Consider the following 21,283-nt stretch of genomic DNA (forward strand, 5'->3'; position numbering starts at 1 on the left):
GCACTATTCTGTCGGAAAAAAAAAAAGATATAAAAGAAAATACCTCCTTTAAAAGTGCCATTAAGTTTCCAACTAAAATGGACCACTTTGGTGAAAGAAGAGACAAGCACCGAGTATCAACTGCATGACTAGTTTAGGCATCCTTTGTTATTCATACATGTGAATGGATAACTTCTATGTCAACAGAGTAGCATGTCTGGCATGCTGTGTTTTCAAATGAAGATAATTCATTTTCATCCTCCATGCTGTTTGATTTTGTTCAGAGCATGGCCCAGTAAAGTTCTTTAGATACTAATGTTGTTGTTTTTGTTACTTGATTACACAGTGCAAGCCCTAGATAGGCAAAGTTCTGGGAAAGATTTAAAAGAGTCTATCCGGTCACAGTCTATATCAGAACTTCATGTTTCTCCTCTCACAAAGAAGAACATTGAAACTTATCAAAAAGAATTTAAATCAGTGCAACAACCATCACAGGAATTGCATGTACAGGTTTTTGAAAGTGTATCAGAAAGTTTGACCATGAAGGCTACATCAATTGAAGAAATTAAAGCTGTGCACACCTCAGTTCTTTCTCAAACATCTCAGAGCACCAAAATCTCTATGATGACCTCTCAAGAAAACAAAGGTGTCCCTCCAACGATTCTCTTGCAACTCAGAGACCTAACTGTGAAATGTGGTGACACTGCTCAGTTCATATGTGCCCTAGAAAATGAATTCTATGAGTTTCTTTGGGCCCATGAAGGTAAAAAGATAGAATTGTCTGAAAAATTGAAGATATCACAAAACGGAAATGTTCTTCTGCTTACGATCCTGAATGCCCAGCTGTCAGATCAAGGACTGTACAGTTGTACTGTGTATAATGACTATGGAGGGACAACAACATCAGCAATACTAACAGTCAAAGGTGGTTATCTGACTTTTAACATTTTTACTTACTTTTTGCAGCTTCATTATAACTGCCTACAGCCCACTCCTATTACCTTTATTATCAGTATTTAATTGAGAAAGCTCTAGTAATAATGCTCTGGGGTTTTTCCTCCACATTTACAGCTCTATTCATAAGTAACATGTGCAGTACTGGGAAGTTGGTACTGTAACTTTGTGCCTCTTCCCATAAAGTCACAGATGTCTCAAGCTTTTTATTCCTCATATCCTTCATTACATGCAGTGAGATGTAAAGAAAAACAAGCTTGTAGGAATTTTTATATTTTGTTAATTCCTGAAGCAGGAGTTTAAGGAAGAAAAGAATGCCAGATGCAATTTTGAATTACCAGGTCATTTCTAAACCCAGCATGTTTCCAACAAATCCAAGATTCCAATTCCAAAGTTTGCAATATAAGTTAATGTACTTGAAAGGATTAATGGGTGGAAGTATTGTATTACTGCAATACTGAACTGTCTTCTACTTTTCACTCTTCCTAATATATTGTGTTTACTTTTTGCTTAAACTCCTTCTACCTCTTCCTGACATCCATGTATTAAAATGTTAGTAGTGTTACCACTAGAGAAGACCCAGAAGTGTATTGTTACAGGTGATAGTATTTCTGATGAGTTCAAAGGAATTAAGACCAGAAAACTAAGATGAATAATGAAAAGGGCATTGACCCTGTCAATCTGGCTCTTAATTACTGAAACTTCTTTCTTCACTATAGAGCTGCCAAAAGCATTTTACATAATCTTCTGCTGCTACTTTCCAAATTAAGGCTCTAGATTAGAAGCAAAGATGTGCTTTTTTATAGTCACTCTGGGAAAGACCACAGGCTTAACTGGTACCTAGAACTAGCCCAACAGGAATAGAGTTCTTAAATGTGCCATCACTCATGTTTAATAGCACTGTTTTAGCACTAATATACAGCATATTCTATCAATACTAACTACTGGGTTTTCTCCCTGTAAGTATAAGGATGTTTTTTATTCCTGCAAAACATCTGAACTAATACTTTTCCTAACTTTATTCTTACCTAGCAAAAGAAGCACAAGCCAAAGCAGTAACAAAAATTACTCTTGAATCAGATTCTAAAAGCTTTAAAGCAGCCAAAGATTGTCAGTTTAAAGCATCTGAAGTTAAGCAAGAATCTCCAAAGAAAATCTCAAGCTTGTTTATATCTACATCCCAAAGACCACATGAAACTGAGAAGCAAAGAAATAGAGTATACTATCCTGATGTTGTGCCATGTGAAGACATCGCAGAAACTGACGCCAAAGCACCAGAGTTTCTTGAAGCTCTGCCTTCAGAAACCACTGTAAAAGAAGGAGATGATGTGTTTCTCTTTTGCATAATGAAAGGTGTGCCTACACCTTGCGTAGTCTGGCTGTGCAATCAGCTAGTAGTTGAGGAGTCTGCACTGTGTTCCCTAAAACACGATGGGCCACTGTGCAGTTTAAGATTGTTGAAAGTTGGTCAGGACCACGAGGGTATATACAAGTGCAGAATAGTTAACCCTGCAGGACAAGCCGAGTGCAGCACCCATCTGAAAGTGACAGGTTGGCAACTGCATGTTCCTTCCGAGTATCAATTCCTCATGCATAGCATCATAACTGCATTCCACTACATTCATTCCCTAGGAGATGATAAGGAACGAGAAGTATCTCATTAGTCTGTGGATTGTTGAATGTTTTCTTCAGGGATTTACGGCATGATAAAGGCATGTTGTTTTAGAAACTTTCCCCCACCCTGCAAAAAGAAAGCAAATATTAGAGAAAAATGTACATTGCAAACAAGTTTGAAAATATTTGATTACTTTATTCTCAAAATTGATCAAGTGTTTGAATTGTCTGGCATGCATTTATGTGTGTGTGTGTACATGTGGATTTATGTCTATTTGCAAAACAGATTGGACATTTTTACTATATAAAGTGTTGATCGGCACATTTAACAATTATAGCTCAAAAATATTTGTCTTTTTTATTCTAGCTCCTGAAAAAATTGTTCATGAGAAGCTAGAGGAAGAGGTTGAAATGGAAGTGAAAGGTACAATAACCAATGAAAATAATTATTACCAGTTATTAGTAATGTTGTGGAAAGGTTTTATCAGCTTCCATGAAGTGTCTGCTGGGGAAAGACACACTTTAAAGCATATTGGAACATGTTGCATGTTTGTTTTGATATGCAAAGGGTTACCTGCATTATAAGGTTATTTAAGTTTTAAAATATGTTTAAAACTTCAAATCTATAATTGTGCAGCCATATTTTTAACTTTTACTTCATGCTTTGCAGCTGTTCACAGAGCTCATATATGTTCAATTTCCTTTTGAATGCATGGAATAGTTTACTTCAGAAGGAAGTTATACAAATCTTAATTGTATTACTTTTAAACAAGTTAGCAGCCTAACATTAATAGGTTCAATGGACACTATTGGATGGATAGATGAAGTATACTAGAGAGTATTTGTTGTTTAGGTTATGTGAAAGCTACACATTCCCATTGATTCCTCGCACTTTTTTTTACATACATTAATTCATCATTATACATCTCTTACCCTGGCTTGCAGATAGCATACGTGGTTCATGTTGCTTGCTTTTCCCCCCGTGCATAACACTGTGGAGTTAGTGGCTGTATTAGTTCGAATAAACGCCTTCTCATTTCATGTCACTTACTTTTAAAAAAATATATTTCAAACTATTTTTTTCAATTGTTTGAACATATCTACAAACAGAGGGGTCAGAAAGGGCGTTTATTCTACTGTCTGCAAGTCAGGTAAGATTTTCTTCTTTGCCACCCAAAGACACACAGCTTTTCCAGGCAACAAAAACATATACGCAGAAGAACATGTTATTTTGAAATTCTTTTTTTGCTTGTTCAAGAAGAAATTTCCAGTCTGAAGAAAGAACAGACAACGAACGATTTTCGTGTCAATCTTTAAAACAGAGCAAGGCGTTGCGTTTATTCGAACAAATATGGTGAGTGAATTACTTTTTTTTCCTGGGTGTGTGATGAAATCTGTTGCATGCCCATTTTTTATTTCAATATATTGCTACTTTTTTACAACCAGGTGGTAGGCAGAGCGTGACATGCTGTAACCCGGTCTCCTTCTCTTGCAGAACAGCGCAGCGTGGACTTCGAGGGACACGGCACAGCGGCGGTGCTGGCTTGCCCCCAGAACCGTAAACCCATCTTCACACAGGGACTGAAGTGTAGGTCTGTCCTGGAGGGGGACCCCGCGTTGTTCCGGTGCAAGCTGGTGGCGTGCCCGGCCCCGCACATGGCCTGGTTCCACAACAACCGGGCCGTGCTCCAGGACTGCCGCAAGGTGATTCGCACCGAGAGCACGGAGCACACGCACTGCGCCAGCCTGGAGCTGCGGGATGTGCGGGAGCACGACGCTGGCAGCTACAGGGTATTTGCCATTAACACTGAGGGCTCAGCCGAGTCCACCGCCTCCCTGCTGGTGTCCCGCAGGGGCGAGCGGCGGGGCCCAGCTCCGGCCGGGAGTGCGGAGTGGATGCGGCCGAGCTGGGGGTGCCTGCTGCAGCAGCGGCGGGAGGAGCGGCTGCGGGTGGTGCTGCGCTGCACCGGCTCCCCCTTCGACAAGGGGCAGGAGGCTGAGCCTGGGCACCTCTCACCAGCCCGGGGCAAGGTACGAACCATCCGTTTCCAGAGCCTGCCGATCGGGAGGCCGTGCCGCCCAGGGCTGGCGCACGGTAGGGAGCACAGGGCCACAGTGGCTAATGCTGAGGAGCTGCTGGATGAGGAGACCCGCTGGAAGCTGCAGAGGCTGCGGGAAGCAAAGAGGGCAGCACTGCAAAAGAAGCAGGAATTCCTCATGTCTAGGCCTCAGGAAGCACCTCCTGAGCAGCCCAGCCCACGTAAGGTGGCTGCCAAAATGGTTGGCTCAAAGCCCCTCACAGTGCAGGTAGTGAAGCAATACTCCAGGTCCAAGGACCTGGGGGAGAGATGGCAGGTGCAAGGTGGGCTCCTGGAGCCCTGCCCACCCCTCTTTGTACAGGAGATCAAGCCCCAGGAAGCTGTTGAGGGACAAAGATGCGCTTTCTCCTGCCTCTTCCATGGCCACCCACAGCCCACCATCACTTGGTACAACAATGACAAGCCCGTGGGGCGCATCCAGGGCACTGCTGTCCACACCACAGGGTGCTGCTCCACACTGACCTTTCCATCTGTGCTCCCACAGCATGGTGGCACTGTCACCTGTGTGATCTTCAACCCCCTGGGCACAGTCAGCACCTCCGCTGGACTCCGTGTGAGGCGGCGAATGCCAGCCTATCAGTACGCAAAGAAGGAAAAGGAGGAGATGAAAGTGGAGGAGAAGAAAGAGGTGAAGGAGGATAAAAGGGAGAAAGAGAAGAAGGAAGAGGAGAAAATGATGGAGGAGGAGGAAGAAATTGGTGTGGTCTTTGCAGCAGAGAAGGGACTGCCAAGTGCAGTTCCAGACTCAGACTTGCTGTCGCTGCCTGTGGAAATCAAAATCACTGCCCCCACTCCAACTCCAGAGCAAGACACAGAGACAAGAGAGGTCCCACGACTCCCTCCAGAGCAGGCTGCTTCCACCATGAAGCACAAATTTAAGTTTTCATTTGATATGGGAAATGAACCACCCCAAATTGTGACGGAAGCCCCAGCACATACTCATTGCTGTGAAGGAGAGGAAGTGGTGTTGGAGTGTGCTGTGTCTGGGCAGCCCCCACCTGTTGTGAGCTGGTCCTTGAATGGCCAGAACCTCTCTGTCAGTGAGAGACTGAGATTTGAAGAGGGTAAGAATGGCGTGTACCGCTTACACCTTCAAGAGGTCTCTGTCACAGACGCTGGGCGATACTGTTGTGTGGCCACAAATGTGGCTGGAACAGCACAGACTGCCTCTGAGCTGACAGTGCAGCCCAGGGCACCCAAGCTGTACAGCAAGGGTGAAGGCACTGAGGAACTGCCTGCCATGGACCATGTTCTGCACCTGCAAGGCCTCAGCATACTTGGTAGGGATGAAGAGGAAAAAATTGCATGCCCCAAGGAGGAGGAAGCCCACCTACCCTGGTCCCTGAGGTTGTCTCCACCTCCTGGTGACCAGTTGGAAGATTGTGAGGAAACACCTCACATCAGGGAAAGTGAGATGGAGGGAAAAATGGTGCTGGATATCACAGAAGTTTATGCAAGGCAAGAAATGGGCAATACAGAAGAAAGGGTGAGTTATACAGATGGTATTTCTGAGATGAGGCAGAACAGGGGAAAAGCTGTCTCTGAGGAACACAGCTTTGAAATTGATACCACTGAATTGCACCCTACTATATCTAGGGAAGGATGTGAATTAGCAGCCAAGGACTCAGGTCACTTTTCTGAGGAGCTGGAGCCTGAAGGAAGCAAGGTGCTACCACATACAGATACTCTGTCCTGGGACATCTTAGAGTCACCATTTATGGAAGTGCAAGGGCAAACACATGCTCCTGAGCAGTCTGCTCTGGCAGGGGAGTGTAAGGATTTATCACTTATGGAAGTGCAAGAGCAAATACATGCTACTGAGCAGTCTGCTCTGGTAGGGGAGTGTAAAGATTTATCACTTATGGAAGTGCAAGAACAAATACATGCTTCTGAGCAGTCTGCTCTGGCAGGGAAGGGGAAGGATTTATCATTTATGGAAGTGCCAGAACAAATACACTTTGAGCAGTCTGCTCTGGCAAAAGAAGGTAAGGATTTCTCATTTAAGGAAGTGCAAGAACAAACACATGCCTTTGAGCAGTCTGCTCTAGCAGGGGAGTGCAAGGATTCATCATTTGTGGAAGTGCAAGGGCAAGCACATGCCCCTGAGCAGTCTGCTTTGGCAAGGGAGTGTAAGGTTTCACAATTTTTCATTCCTGTATCACCTGTGGTGCAAGACAGAAGTGATGTCTGCACAGAGTGTGATGCCCCTGCCGGGGAGGCAGTGACTCCTGATGTGCCTCTTGTGGAAGAGCCAAGTGTGCCCCACCTGCAGGACCACATTGCAAGCACCCCCACAAAGGAGGAGTTTGGCTTTTATGAATTCTATGCAGGAGAGCAGCAGGAGGGACAGGAAAAGGAGCAGGAAAAATCAGTTGGTATTGAACAGAGCATTAAAGCTGATGATAATCTTTCTAAAGAAGAAGTAGTTGATGATGGTGATGACACACATTGGAAAATACAAAGTGACAGGCAAATGCTCCAAGAAATTGAGTCTGATGCATACAGACCTTCTTTGAATCTAATCCCCACTCCTCCTGGCATAGAAAACTCAGGTCAGGTTTTTACTGAGAAAGCTGAAGAAGTGGAAGAGGTACATTTCAGAGAGCAGCTGTTGCCCTCTGAGCCTGACACTGAGATCATATTTGATCTGAAGAAGTTTGCAGAGCCTTTCCCAGCTGCAGAGACTGTGCACACAGAACAGGCACAAACCCCCACAGCACTGGAAAGTGTGGAGGTCATCACTGGGATCATCTCCCCAGTGCACCAAAGTGATGTGCTTGAAGGAGAGATGTCTCTGAGTGAGGAGCTGCGTCAGAGCTACAGGATGCAGCAGGAGGAGGTTGATGCCCAGGAAGAGGAAGAGCAAAGAGAAATCACAACAGCTGATTTGCAAACTCCTAATGGGGACCTTGGCAGTGTCATGGTATCTGCTGAGGATGGACATTCTGCTGAAGAAGTTCAGGATTCAAAGATGAGTGTCTGTGGAGAGGACTCAGAAAAAGTTAATGAATTTCTAGTGGAGCCCACACCAAGTTTCCAAAGAGGAGTTGAGGAAACACATGTGTGGGAGAGTGGGGAACGGCTGGAGACCACAGACTCCCAGAGTGACAGCTTCATTATGGACTTGAAAAAAGCTGCACATGAAAAGAAACTCCAGGCTGGGCATGAGGCTGAGGAAGATGGTGGTTCTGAGACAGAAAAGTTCTTTGAGCCAGGCAGGAGCAGCTTCAGCTTCAGCTGTGAGATGGAAAGCACAGATTCCCCTGAGGAGATGCTGAGAGAGATCCAGCAGGAACCAAACACAACCAAGGGCTTCTCTTTGGGGAAACTCATCCTTGGGTTAGTAATGGATGATCCTGTGGCACAGAAGGAGCAAAGGAAGGAGCCTTGGGACAAAAAGAGGACTCCCACTGAGGAAGCCTCTGAGAATAATGGAGAAGAAATGTGGGAGGATACTTCTGCAGGTCCAGAGCCCAGTGCTGTTCAAATCTCAGAGCTGGAGCCTGATTTGTCCCTGGCCAATTATTTAAGATCCACTGGGATATATGAAACTCCAACTCTCAAAGGCACAGTTCAGAAGGAGCAGCAAGAAACTATAACTTCACTGGAAGTGGAGGAGGTTACCTTCAGCACGGTTTATGATTATTACAACAACCATCAGGAATTTGCCCGGCCCTTCTCTCCTGAGTCAGAAATGTCTATAGAGCTGGAGAGTGGGAGCAGAGAGGAGTCACCTGATTCAGACCGCTTCTACACACCTCCATCCTCCGTGGAAATCTTTGAAACTGCTTCATCAGCATCCTACCACACGCCGCTCAGCACACCCGAGCGCTACTCCACACCCTCCGAGGGCTCAGGGTACAGCACGCCGCCCGAGCGCTACTCCACACAGTCCGAGGGCTCGGTGTATAGCATGGCCCCTGAGCACTACCCCTCACCTTTCGACAGTTCAAAATGCAACACACCCTCAGAGCAGTATTTCACACCCTTTGAGGGACCCTACTCTGCATCGGGGGACAGCACTCCACCGGAACGCTACCGGACACCCACTGGGGAGTATATGGATGCCCTGACCATGCTCCCCCTGTGTGAGAGGAGGCATCAGCCTCCAGACCAGCCCCAGTCAAATGGGTTTATGACCCCCTGTGAAGCCCTGGAGCCATCAGGCAGGGACATGCCACCAGCATTCCTGAAGGCATTGAGCGGGAGGAGGTTGTATGAGGGCAGCGCACTGATGTTTGTGGCTGAGGTGGTGGGTGTGCCCAAGCCAGGAGTGAAGTGGTATCATAATAAATCTCTGCTGGAGCTGGATGAGAGAGTGCAAATAGAGAAGGACGGGGACAAATATATTCTGGAAATTACTAATGTCCAGAAAGCTGATGAAGGACAGTATCTGTGCCATGCAGTGAACATTGTCGGGGAAGCTAAAAGTATTGCAGAGGTGGAGGTTTTGCCTGAAGATGGACGGTCACTGGCACTGCCACCCCCTGTCACCCACCAGCATGTTATACACTTTGACATGGAGCAAAGCACATCTTCGAGGTCCCCTTCACCACAGGAAATCCTCTTGGAAGTGGAGCTGGATGAAAATGAAGTGAAAGAGTTTGAGAAGCAGGTCAAAATCATAACCAGTCCTGAGTTTAGCCCAGACAAGAAGAGCATGGTGGTTTCCCTAGATGTACTTCCACTTGCCTTGTTAGAGCAAGCTGCAAGCTTGGCAGCAGGGGAGAATGAGGATGTAAAAATTGATTTCCAAGTAACTGAAATGCCTCCACGCTTTGCTGTGCCCATTACAGATATCAAGGTGACAGAAGGCTTGGATGCAGTTTTTGAGTGCGTTGTAACAGGTACTCCTGTCCCAGTAGTTCAGTGGTTCAGAGGTGACACGTGTGCGACACCTGGCACAGGGAAGTATGTTGTGAGTGAGAAGGAGGGACTTCACAGTCTGAAGGTCAAAAATGTAGGACCTTCTGATAGTGGCTTGTATCGCTGTCAGGCAACTAATAGGCTGGGAGAAGCAACTTGCAAAGGCTCCCTTGTGGTCATGGCTCAGCAGGAAGCAAATGCAGTGAGCAGTGAGACAGTCACAGGCTGTGAGCCACACAGGTCCCAGAAGTGTGACTTGCTTTTGAGTACGACTGTGAGCCCAGGTGATCAGTCAGAAATAGAGCTGGAATTTGAGTTTGAGCCGCACAAAGATGACTCAGAAAAAGCAATCCAACTGCTTGCAGTGACTCAACAAGAGCAGGAAGTGGAAGGGGAGAAGCATGTCAACATTAATTTTGATGTGTTTGCAGAGCCATCCAAAGAGGAATGGGTGGAGTTTAGGGCAGAGGACTCAGAGAGCTGTAGCTTTGAGTTCCAGGTCACAGAAGCTCCTCCCAGATTTGTGAGGCTTATTTCTGACTACAGTACATTTGTAGGTGCCTCAGTGTGCTTCCAGTGTCTTGTGACTGGTTCCCCCTGTCCCAGTGTCCACTGGTACAAGGATGGGGTGTTGTTGGAAGGGGATAGATACTGTGCACAGGAAGAGCAGAATGGCTTGCACAGTCTTACCATTGAAAACCTGGTGCAGAGTGACAGTGGGCAGTACAAATGTATAGCTACTAACAGGGCAGGAACTGCTGAGACTTGTGCTGTGTTAACATTATACTAAATTTCCATCATTTATTTCAGAGTCTGTCTTGAAATACTAAGTGTTTTTATGTTGTTCTTCACTGCAGGTAAAAATGCAGCACTCATTTTAGGGGCATTGTTTTCATCTCTCTAAGGATGAAAACCACTCTGTGGGCATATTTGTATTTCACTTAGGTTTGCCTTCTTTGGCGAATTTAAGTGAGATTTAATCCATGCATAGATTTTGTGCACACTTTCTGCACTGATGGATATTTCAGACTCCTTCTACGCTCCTTGTTCATTCTTGTAAAGATATTTTAATTGACACTCATTTGCGTAGGATTAATTTTTTGGTATAATGTATATATACCTATGTGTCTGTAACAGTGCAATCACTATTGTTTTATGTAGGCTAGAAATCACCTGAAAATGTAGACACCACCTTTTTCTTGTGACCTAAAGGTATGGAACGCTAACTTATGTTTGCTGTTTAGTTTGGGTATAGTTCTGTTAAAGAACTCCTTAAATTGTTACTTCCCCTTCTCAAAATGTTGTGTCAGAACATGATTCAAATCCTGTTTATGGTTTCTATCACTGCAAAATTCTTACATCTATGGGCCTCTTTCATGGAATTAAATGCCTTTTTTGAGTCAATGAAATTATGCTGTTGCAAAGAAAAGCAGAGCAATGGGAAGAAAAATGAAAATTTTGCACTTGTAGAGACTGAACAGGATTTTCTTCTCTATTACCAAGTAATAAACATGAAAGCATATTTTGTACTGTATTTTTAGAAGTTAAAGGGAAAGGACAAAGGGAGTGTATTAATAACGAATCAATTATATTACTGTAAATTCATTAAAATAATTTTGGTTGTCCCTGTATTCCAGTGTCATTCGTAAAAAAATGCATAGTAGTAAAAAACATAAGATACTTTTATGCAGTATTCTTCTCACATTAGAACTGGATCTCCACATATTCCTTTTTTCTTTCTCTCGTTTTTTTTATTATTAAGAACAGTTAAGTGTGCTCTGTATCGAGATGACCAGAAATAAGGGGAATATATTCAGTTGTTATGTGTGGCATTTTCTCAGCACAGGAGATTTTTGCATTAATGTTCTCAATGTGAATGTATATTTTTATATTTAAAGTAATGCTAATATTTAGGAGGAAGCAGCAGTAGCTGACGTAATTGAATCAGAATTAAATCTATCTTACATAAACAATGATAAATTGATTAAGAAAATCTGTTAAATGGAGGAAAGCTATTAATTAACGTTCCTCAGAACCTAAATTACTTTCTAATGCACATACCAACTTTCCAGTCACCTATGTGTCAAGATGAGATCTTGAGTTCAAGATCCCTAAGCAAAAATTGGTTTTACTTTATTTACCTGTTAATGAGATTCTTCCAGTTACTTACAAATTTCTGTCAGTTGCCTTGCAAAAAGCTTTAAGCAGAGTGACTTTAAGCATAAAAACTACTCCTATAGTATGTTCAGTTATGTTCATACCATTTCTTATTTCTGAGTTTGATGTGTCCTCAAAGTGAGACCACCATGTCTCAAAAAATCTGTTATATTCTAATACTATCCCATCACTCACCTGGGATACTAATTTTCATTCAAAAGATTCACTTTGCCCAATCATGATGCCTGATAAAAATTTAAAATCAGGAGTGGCAAGTTCTAATAACCCAGTACCCAGGCAAAATGACTGAAGTGTTTAGGCTAATGCAAATGTGTCACTTCAGTGTCTTCTCAGTCATGAGCCCTCGATAAATATTTAAGATTTGTATGTTAAAAGGCAGAGTTAATTGTGCTTTCTGCCATGGTGGTAGGAAAGAGAAGCATGATTGTCTGACTTAATGTTGTGCTGGGAATGAATCACTCCATGATGTGTCCTTAATCCATTCCTTGTGTAGATGTGTAGCATTAACTGGTTGATTAGACAGCAGAGGTCCTTAGGGAGGTTGGCATGAATTGTCTGATGTTCTATGTCAGCTGGGATGTCAGGGGTGTTTAAGTTCCAAAGTCAAAGAGGTCAGAGGCCCTTAGATTAGGTCCTGCGCAATTGTGAAGTGTGTTTATTTTGCATGTAAATCTGAATATTTTTAGAAGAAAGAGGCCCTTAACTTGTTTTTTGAGCCATAAGCCACACAGGTCCAAGTTCATATTCACATCTGAAATATATGGCCAAGCATCTTTACACATGTAGTGTTGTTTGTGGTTTATGTAAATTTATAAGTCTTGGTTTAAGTTTTGTACATTAGCCAGGAGCACCTGGTTCACCTAAGCTACAACTATTAAATCTGGAGTAATCCTAGGTTTGAATGAACTTAGTATGGGACAACTGGTATAGCTTGACTATCTCTTTTAAAAATTTTGTGGTTTTCATAGGAATCAAAAAGCTCACAATTTTATTTTCAGATTTAATGTTGTCTTCATTTCTACAAAACAAGTATCTTAAAAAAAGAATTAAGTATGTTTATTTGTCATCAATGTATATTGAATGTTAACATGTATGGTTAATTTGTGAAATAAATATGAAATTATTTATCTCCATTGCTTCTTGTACTTTATTTATTTTACAAACATATCTAAAATATGAAGAAGTATCTGTATAGTTCTTCTCTCATAAATATCCAGGAACACACAAAAGTGCATTAATTTTTGCCACACTCCTATGTATAAAGCATTCTCCTGTGCTAACATGGGTTTCACTCTGCAATTTTTATATATTTAATTTTTTTATTTAATTGTCCAAATTCTGCCACCCATTCTCGAATTTATTTGCACAATTTATTACTGTTTTAACAAGGTTGGTAAGTAATGCTGAAGGATTGCTCTGATTTTTTTTTACTTAAGCCTTTCTTCCCTGCAGTTAATCATTGCATGCTATGTCACTATAATCACTGTGCTATGTCATTTATATTATGGCATTTGTGGTGAGACTAATAATTACTAAAACAAATGAGAAAGAATTGGGTGACAGTTTGTTCTTTTTTTATGTTTGTTGCTGGAGTGCAGCAAAAATTCTTATCTCTCAATAAGTTTTAAAACTGAAGACACTGTAATTGAGAAGCTTCTCAATTACACTGCCTAGAGACATTAATCTGCTCACACTTTTATTCTTTTTTTTTAACTCATATCAGTCAAATACTCTGGGCCTTTACTGAGGAAATTTTACTCAGTGAGGACAACTGTATTTGATTTCCAAAGGTTTTCTTTGCATCATGCTTTTCATGAATTTTTCCATTCCTGGAAATTCCATATTTCACTGATGTTTCTGTTGTCAAACATCTGCAGAGATGTTCTTGCCTCTGTTTCCTCTCATTTTAAACAACTGTTGGAACTAAAGTTGTCTAGTGCATAGATCTATAAATTCAAAAAGGCAAGAAAACAAAAAATCTTAAAAGTCTGTTCTCTTTGACATTGTGCGAGTTTTAATATGCCACATCTTGACAGAGAGGAGTTCAAAAGCAGAGATTTAAATCAATTATATTAAATCAAAGGTTTAAACTTGTGATGTTTGTAATAATGATGCTGTAAACTTAAGGGTCTAATGACAAAACCAGGACAAAGCTGTTAAGGTAGAAGTAATCTTTTGGTGTGCTAGACAAAAGATAGAGTTTAAAGAGATGAACTAATGCATCAAAAGAAAGGTTAGTGTGCTGAAAAGATTGCAGGTTTGTTGGTTGGTTTGGTGGAGGGGGGTAGGATTCAATCCTAATTGTGGCATTCTGGGTTTTTTTTGTTGGTGTTTGGAATTATATCAGGGTCTTAGCACTATTCTGCTGTATTGTTTGCATAGGTGTACATACAAATATGTTTAAGACATGCTGCTTTAATTATATCTGTGAAATGCATCAATGTTGCTTGATTGTTACTTGCACAGTGCACCCAGGAGGGATATGTCTAACCCATGCTGTGATGTCAGGTTTAAAGACACACCCATCCTGATCAAGATAGGAAATTCTTAAGCAACCTGACAACACAGCATGTCTTACTCATTTTGGCAGACGTGACAGCAAGGAGACAACACAGACCTCCTGTTCATTGCTAGCTGCTGTATAGTATTGAGAAAGCCTCTAGCTATAGAAAAATAGATGGCCTAACACTGTGTATTGCTATCTACGAGTGTTCTCATAAATATTCCAGTAAAACGAAACAATTTTTTTCCATACAGACATCACTAGGTCTCTTATTGCCTCTTCTGAGGAAGGAAGAAATGAAGGCTACAGCAGCTGTCTTCAGTTGCCTGATAGAGAGAAAACACTTGAATTTGAGCCTGAAAAACCAGTTTATTTCAGCAAAGCAAAGATGAAAATTGAGGAAGAGGGCAAAGCCCCTGTTTTCCTCAAACGGGTCTCAGATGTTGAAGTTTGGCAGGGAGATGTAGCTAGGCTCTCTGTTACTGTTACTGGCAGCCCCACACCCAAAATCCAATGGTTTTTCAATGGTAGGAAGCTAGCCCCATGCATGGACTGTAAGTTAGTATTTACTGGCAGTGACCACAGCCTCATCCTTCCATGCGCAGGAGTGCAGGATGAGGGTGAGTATCTGTGCGTGGCCAGTAATGCTCACGGTGAGACCAACTGCAGCACCCAGCTCCACATGCGCCAGAGGCAGCCGGGCGCCCCCTGCTTTGCCAGGCAGCCGGGCAGCATGCTGTGTGCCCCGGGCTCCACGGCAGGCTTTGAGTACACTGTGGAGGGCAGGCCGTGCCCCGACGTGCTGTGGTCCAAGGGGAGCGAGCGGCTCCTCTCCGACGCCCCTCGCTCCATTGCTCAGCGCCCTGACGGCTCAGGCTCTCTGATGGTGTGGCACTGCGTGGAGGAGGACTCTGGGCTCTAGACGTGCAGGGCTGTGAGTGCCCTGGGTGAGGCCACATGCTCTGCTGAGCTCCTGGTGCTGTGCCAGGAGCGTGCTGGGTGCAGCCAGAGCCCAGCCTTGCAGCACTCGGCAGTGGCAGAGGAGCAAAGCCCTCTTTTCTGTGAGGAGGCTGGTGAGCTTTCTGCAATGGAAGAAGCATTTAGTCTTGAGCCCAAGAGGGAGCCTTCAACCCTCCTTCAGCTCCAGATGAGCCAGGCAGTGTACATGCTGCCGAGGGAGGACGTCTTGCCTGGCCTGCCACCAACCTGTCTGGCAGCGCAGAGTGTTGAAGAGATGCTCACCCAGGCAGCCACAATACAAGAGAGCAGCAGACTTCCAGCAGAGCCTCTGGAAACCCTCCCTGCTGGCTCTCAGGCTGTGGTGCCTGCAGCAGTGATGGAGACACAACTGCCAGGCTGCCTTGGGACTGTAGCTGCACAGATACTCATGCCCAAAGAAGAAATCATCCCCAAGGCAGCAGAACAACTGGCTACTCTGAAGACCGAGGCTTCCCAAACCCTTCTACAGGTGTCCAGCACCACTGAGAGCCATGTCATGGATGGTGACCAAATCCAGATCCTTGAGGGCTTTCAGATAGCACAAGGTGAGCTGAAGGCTGAACCAAGATTTCTCTCTGAATTGGCTTCCACTGGGGGCCAAGCTGTCCCCTTGGAGAACATTTCTTTCCTGGAAACAGCAAAGGAAGATTTTGCTGCAAGAATACATGAGGGACAGGCTGTGAGATTTCCCTTGCTGCTGGAAGAAAACCTGTCCATGGAGGAAGAACATGTTGACCTTTCCATGCCACTTAAGCAGTGGCAGAGGACAGAAGGACAATCCCATGAAACAATGTACTCTCGTGAGTACAGAGTACTCCAGCCAAGCCAAGTCCTCAACAAAGACAGTGAGCTCACTGCTCTGGTTCCCAAGAGCTGCAGCTTAGACATAAAGTCTCAAATCAGAAATGCACTGAAAACTGCAGTGGTAAGTGGGGAAAACCTCTTGTTTTCAGAATGGTTGGCTGATAAGGAAGATGTTAAAGTACAGGCAATAAACATCACCAAGGAGAATACGCATACCTTGTGCACATATGTTGTGACCACAGGAGGATGCAGTCCCATAGAAATCCAAGTCTCCTTGGGAGAAGTGAACATTCAGACAGCTGACCAGAAAAGAGTCTTGAAGGAAGTTTTCTATTCCTTTCTTTGTGAAGATAAATGTTCCCTGACTGGTGAAAAATCCAAAGCATTGCCATTCTCTGCCAGTCCACTTCTCTCAGGAAAATCCTATGATAAAATCTTTGAGCTGGAGCCCCAGCAGGCTGAGAGGACTATGGAGGCAGAAATACAACTGGAACACTTTTTGTCTGCACAAGTAATCAAGGCTGAGCATGATCTAATCAAGGATGTGGGTGCTGATGTAGCCTCTGCAGATGTTCTTACAGAGACACCTACAGAGATACTGAAAAGAAAAGAGAAAAGGGAAGAAAAATGTGAGGAAGAGGGCAGAGAGGGTCTAGAAACTAGAGCTGGAAATCAAAAGGATGAGCTGGGCAAAGAAGGTTATCCCATCATACACAGCAAAGTGGTTGACATTGTTGTGGAGGAAGAGGAGAGTGTCGGGCTGGTGTCTGTCATAACAAACGCCAGAGAGGTGAACTGGTACTTTGAGGGTAAACTGGTCTCTTCAGGCAACAAATTCAAGTGTTTGCAAGATCAGGACACATACACACTAGTAATAAGCAAAGTGTGTGGGGAGATTCACCAAGGAGAGTACACATGTGAGGCGCTGAATCAAGGTGGAAAAAGACCAACAGCAGCAAAACTCACAGTTGTTAAAAGAGGTTGGATTATGGGGATAAAATAATCTTTTTAATGCACTGCTCTACTAATGAACCTCCCCTACCATGTATATCTTTGGACAGAGATACAGTATTAATACCATCATGCCACTAATCAGGCCCTCTTTCTCTCTGGATTGATAGTCTCCTTTTACCATATTGCAAGGCCTCTCACTTCCATTACCAAAGTCTTTGGTCAGGAACTTTTTTGTTTCATTGCACTAGCATGTTCAGGACAAAGCCGTATCTCAATCCCAACCATTTCTCCTATTATTGGCTGAGAAGTGGACCTGCTCTTCCCATTTTTCTCACTGCTGCACCCTCTCTCACTCCTTAGAGTCATTGCACTTCTCATTCACACCATAGTTGCTCACAAGTTCAGAACAGATTACTATAAATTTATATCCTATTGCTATTGTTCATTGCTATTTCACTTTGTTTTTCCAGTATCACCACTGTTTCCTGATGTCATTATGCACTGTGAGACTGTCTGTCCACTGAGTCTAGTACTGCTTTCATTTCTTACAGATATTTTTTCTTTTACAGTCACTTTATGTGAATTGCAAGTGTGTCACCTTTTTGTTTTTTGGTTTTTTTTTCAGTCAGTCAATCACTTAATTTCAGAATGGCAGCAGGCAGGGTTTTGAGTTACTCTCTGCTTCTAATTTCAGTTGCACCGATCCTGAGGAGAAGGCTTGAACCCTTGGAAGTGGCTGTGAATCATGTGGCCAAGTTTACCTGTGAGGTGGAGATGGCTCCCAATGTCAAGTTCCAGTGGTACAAAGCCGGACGAGAGATATATGATGGGGAAAAATACTCCATTCGCACCTCCAACTACCTCTCCACACTGGAGATCCCAAGGCCTCAAGTTGTTGACTGTGGGGAATATAGCTGTAAGGCTTCCAACCAGCATGGCAGTGTAAGCTCTACAGCTGTTTTAACAGTAACTGGTAAGTACAGACCTTCAAACTCTTCTCTTTTTCCATAAAATACTTTGGTGTATTGTAATGCCTTCACTGCTATACTTGCATATGTTTATGGTAGGACTCTTGGTTGCCATCATAATACATAATCCATACCTAATTTTGGCAGACACAAGCATAGAAAAGGAATAACTTTTGAGAATGCTGCTTTTAGGGGCTTTCTCTATGAAGGGAATCAGTGTGAAAAAGCTTCAGAGGGAAAGGAAGAAGGGGGAAAGAGAGCAGGAAGAAACAGCATGGGATTGCTTTGTGAATTCATTCTTGAAGAAGGTTTATTTCACAAGAAACACTTTTAAATCTGATTTCTTGGTGTAATAGTCACTGTGTGATTATCCTAGCACCCTAGATTTATCCTGCAACTATACTTGCGACGCAGGTTATGCAGGTCTGCATACCTGAACATCTTTGTGCCGTGGCCAAAGGGGAGCTCTGTGACTGGGGAAATAGATCTTCTTAAATAAAAGGAGGTTTAAAGGGTTTCAATTTGCAAATTTTTTTTTGTCTATTGAGAGCTATACAGTGGGTTTTTTTCTTTAAAGAAAGAAACAAAAAGCCATTATCCTTTGGGGGTTTCTTTTATGATGACTTTTTTTACTCTGACTTTTCTCTTTCTGGGAGGAGTCCTTATGTGGTCTTTGCTACGTGCTAGGTGCTAGAGACTAGAAAAAGGTGCATGAACAGTGAAATGCATACAAACTTGCCCATCTTGAGAGAACAGTGAGCAAATATGTCAGTCTTGAGGGAGAAATTTAGGGCTTTTTGTTTTTTTTCCTTTAGTTCGTGCGTTGCTCCAGAGATTCAAGATGCCTTCAAGGTCTGGAGCAATACATAGACTGAAGAAGTACAAAACCAAAAGCCAAAATTTATCATCTTTAACACCTCTTACCTCCTTCACTGCTATTTTCTTTTGCTTAAGTGTTCAGTGACAAGCTAGCCTCTCTTGCTCTCTGTCTCTGGAAAATGTGGCTCTACTCCTCATCTCTTGATAACATTGAACCCCTTTGTTTTGCAGAGGCATTTCCACCAACGTTTCTTACCAGACCTGAACCTATTACTACTTTTGTTGGCAAAAGTGCCAAGTTCCTGTGTACTGTTTCGGGCACTCCAGTCATCGACATCACCTGGCAGAAAGATGGAACAACTATTTCACCTTCAGACCACCATAAGATCTCCAAAGTGGAAAATAAACATGTTTTAGAAATTTCCATTCTTACTGCTAGTGACAGAGGGGTTTACACTTGCAAAGCTTCCAACAAGTTTGGGGCTGATATTTGCCAGACTGAAATGGTCATTATAGACAAGCCCCACTTCATTAAAGATTTGCAGTCAGTACAGTCAGCAGTTAATAAAAAAATACGCCTTGAATGTCAGGTAGATGAAGACAGGAAAGTAACTGTAGGGTGGACAAAGGATGGAAACAAAATCCCTCCAGGCAAAGATTATAAGATTTACTTTGAAGACAAAATAGCCTCACTTGAGATTCCTCTGGCTAAGCTCAAGGACTCAGGCCACTATGTGTGTACTGCTTCAAATGAGGCAGGAAGCAGCTCCTCTTCTGCCAGCGTCACAGTCAGAGGTAAGATAGTTCTATGTCCCCTTTACCTTTTGTCTTCTTGGGTTCCCCATTTCTTCTTTCACAGGCAAAAGACTTCTTTGGGCTGAAATTACACTGTGAATTCTTCTCAGACCTGCTACCTGGTCCGTTCCCTGTAAAGTCTTTTCCCCTGCTGCCTTACAATGCACCATGTGTTACTTCACTATTTCTTTCATCAGAGAAAATCAAGAATTTCTCCTGCCTGCGGGGTAGAGATGGATGAAGAGGGAAAGCAAAGACACAGACCCTGCACCTCAGCAAAGATTATGCTGATCTCTTGTGAAGCTGTATTTTGTTCTTGCTCTGGGAAGCAATCTTTCAAAGCTTTGTATTTCAGCTTTCTTTCCTTTTCCCCCTTTCCTTTTCCCCTCCCCCCTTTTTACCATCTCTTCCCCTCTCTTCCCATTTTCAGAACCACCATCCTTTGTGAAGAAGGTTGATCCATCTTATTTACTGACCCCAGGCGACTCTGCACGCCTTCAATGCAAAATCAAAGGGTCTCCTGAAATCCAGGTTACTTGGTTCAAGAACAATAAGGAAATCCATGAAAGTAACACACACAGGATGTCCTTTGTCAATTCTGTGGCTGTGTTAGATATTTTGGAAATGAAAGTTGATGACACTGGGACCTACTCATGTGAAGCTGTCAACGAGGTTGGAAGTGACAGTTGCACCACCGAAGTGGTTGTCAAAGGTCTGTCCTTGTTGCTGCCAGTCACATTCTTGAGAAAAACCTTCCTTCCTTTTTTTTTTGGCATGGTTGACTAATTCTTTCTTACTACTTTTATAGAGCCTCCATCTTTCATCCGAACACTTGAACCTGCAGAGCTAGTGAAGGGAACAAACCCCATTCTTCAGTGTGAGGTTGCTGGCACTGGACCCTTTGAGATTAGCTGGTACAAAGACAAGAAACAGATTCGCAGTAGTAAAAAATACAGGTTGACCTCTCAGAAGGCTGTTATTTCTTTGGAGGTGTCTTCATTTAATAGTGCAGATGTCGGTGAATACGAGTGTGTGATAGCTAATGAAGTCGGGAAGTGCATGTGCAGTGCCACATACATCTTGAAAGGTCAGTGGGAGAGAGAAAACTCCATTTACTGAAGGGAATGGCAATCTTATTTCATAAAATGTCTTCTCTTTGGATTTGTGGGAGGCTGGGGAGACTGGGGACAAAGAATATCTTCTTCTCTTAAAATTCTGTGTGTGTCTTGAGTCTTATCTGGCATCAAACCTGTGAATTTGAAGAACATTGAGATTAATGGGCCATTAGCTCCCAGCTGGAGAAAGCACTTCTCCAACTTGCCTGCTCTTTGGCTGAATTGCAACATGTACTGCACATACTGTCTTACAAAACTATCATTAAGTAGCATATTTTATGTGATGATGTAATAGTAGATGAGTATTTTTCTCTTGTTTCTTCTTTGAACTAGAACCACCATCATTTGTTAAGAAAATCGAAAATGTGACAGCTCTGGCTGGAGATAGTGTTACATTACAGGCCGTGGTGAAAGGGTCAGAGCCTATTTCTGTGACATGGATGAAAGGCAAAGACATTATTAAAGATGATAACAATGTGAGAGTGACATTTGATCATGGTCTAGCAACACTGCAGATTACCGGAGTCCAGCTGAGCTCTGGTGGCAAATACACCTGCGTGGCTGAGAATGATGCAGGAAGTCAGTCCTGCTTTGGTGAACTAGCAGTGAAAGGTCAGTGGAGAAGTGCTGTGATCC

The 21,283-nt window shown here is 43.2% G+C and overlaps 1 protein-coding gene across 1 annotated transcript in view; it reads left to right on the forward strand.

Moving 5' to 3' along the window:
- TTN (titin) overlaps positions 1 to 21,283 on the forward strand; it is a 234,120-nt gene that overhangs the window by 33,871 nt on the left and 178,966 nt on the right. The window contains 7 exon segments of the mRNA XM_066553743.1: positions 2,915 to 2,971; positions 14,448 to 16,976; positions 17,645 to 17,923; positions 18,969 to 19,532; positions 19,963 to 20,244; positions 20,341 to 20,619; positions 20,981 to 21,259. Of these exon segments, the coding sequence (XP_066409840.1) occupies positions 2,915 to 2,971; positions 14,448 to 16,976; positions 17,645 to 17,923; positions 18,969 to 19,532; positions 19,963 to 20,244; positions 20,341 to 20,619; positions 20,981 to 21,259 (4,269 nt within the window).

Source organism: Molothrus aeneus, chromosome 7 (genome assembly GCF_037042795.1).
Source record: "Molothrus aeneus isolate 106 chromosome 7, BPBGC_Maene_1.0, whole genome shotgun sequence".
Classification (NCBI taxonomy): domain Eukaryota; kingdom Metazoa; phylum Chordata; class Aves; order Passeriformes; family Icteridae; genus Molothrus; species Molothrus aeneus.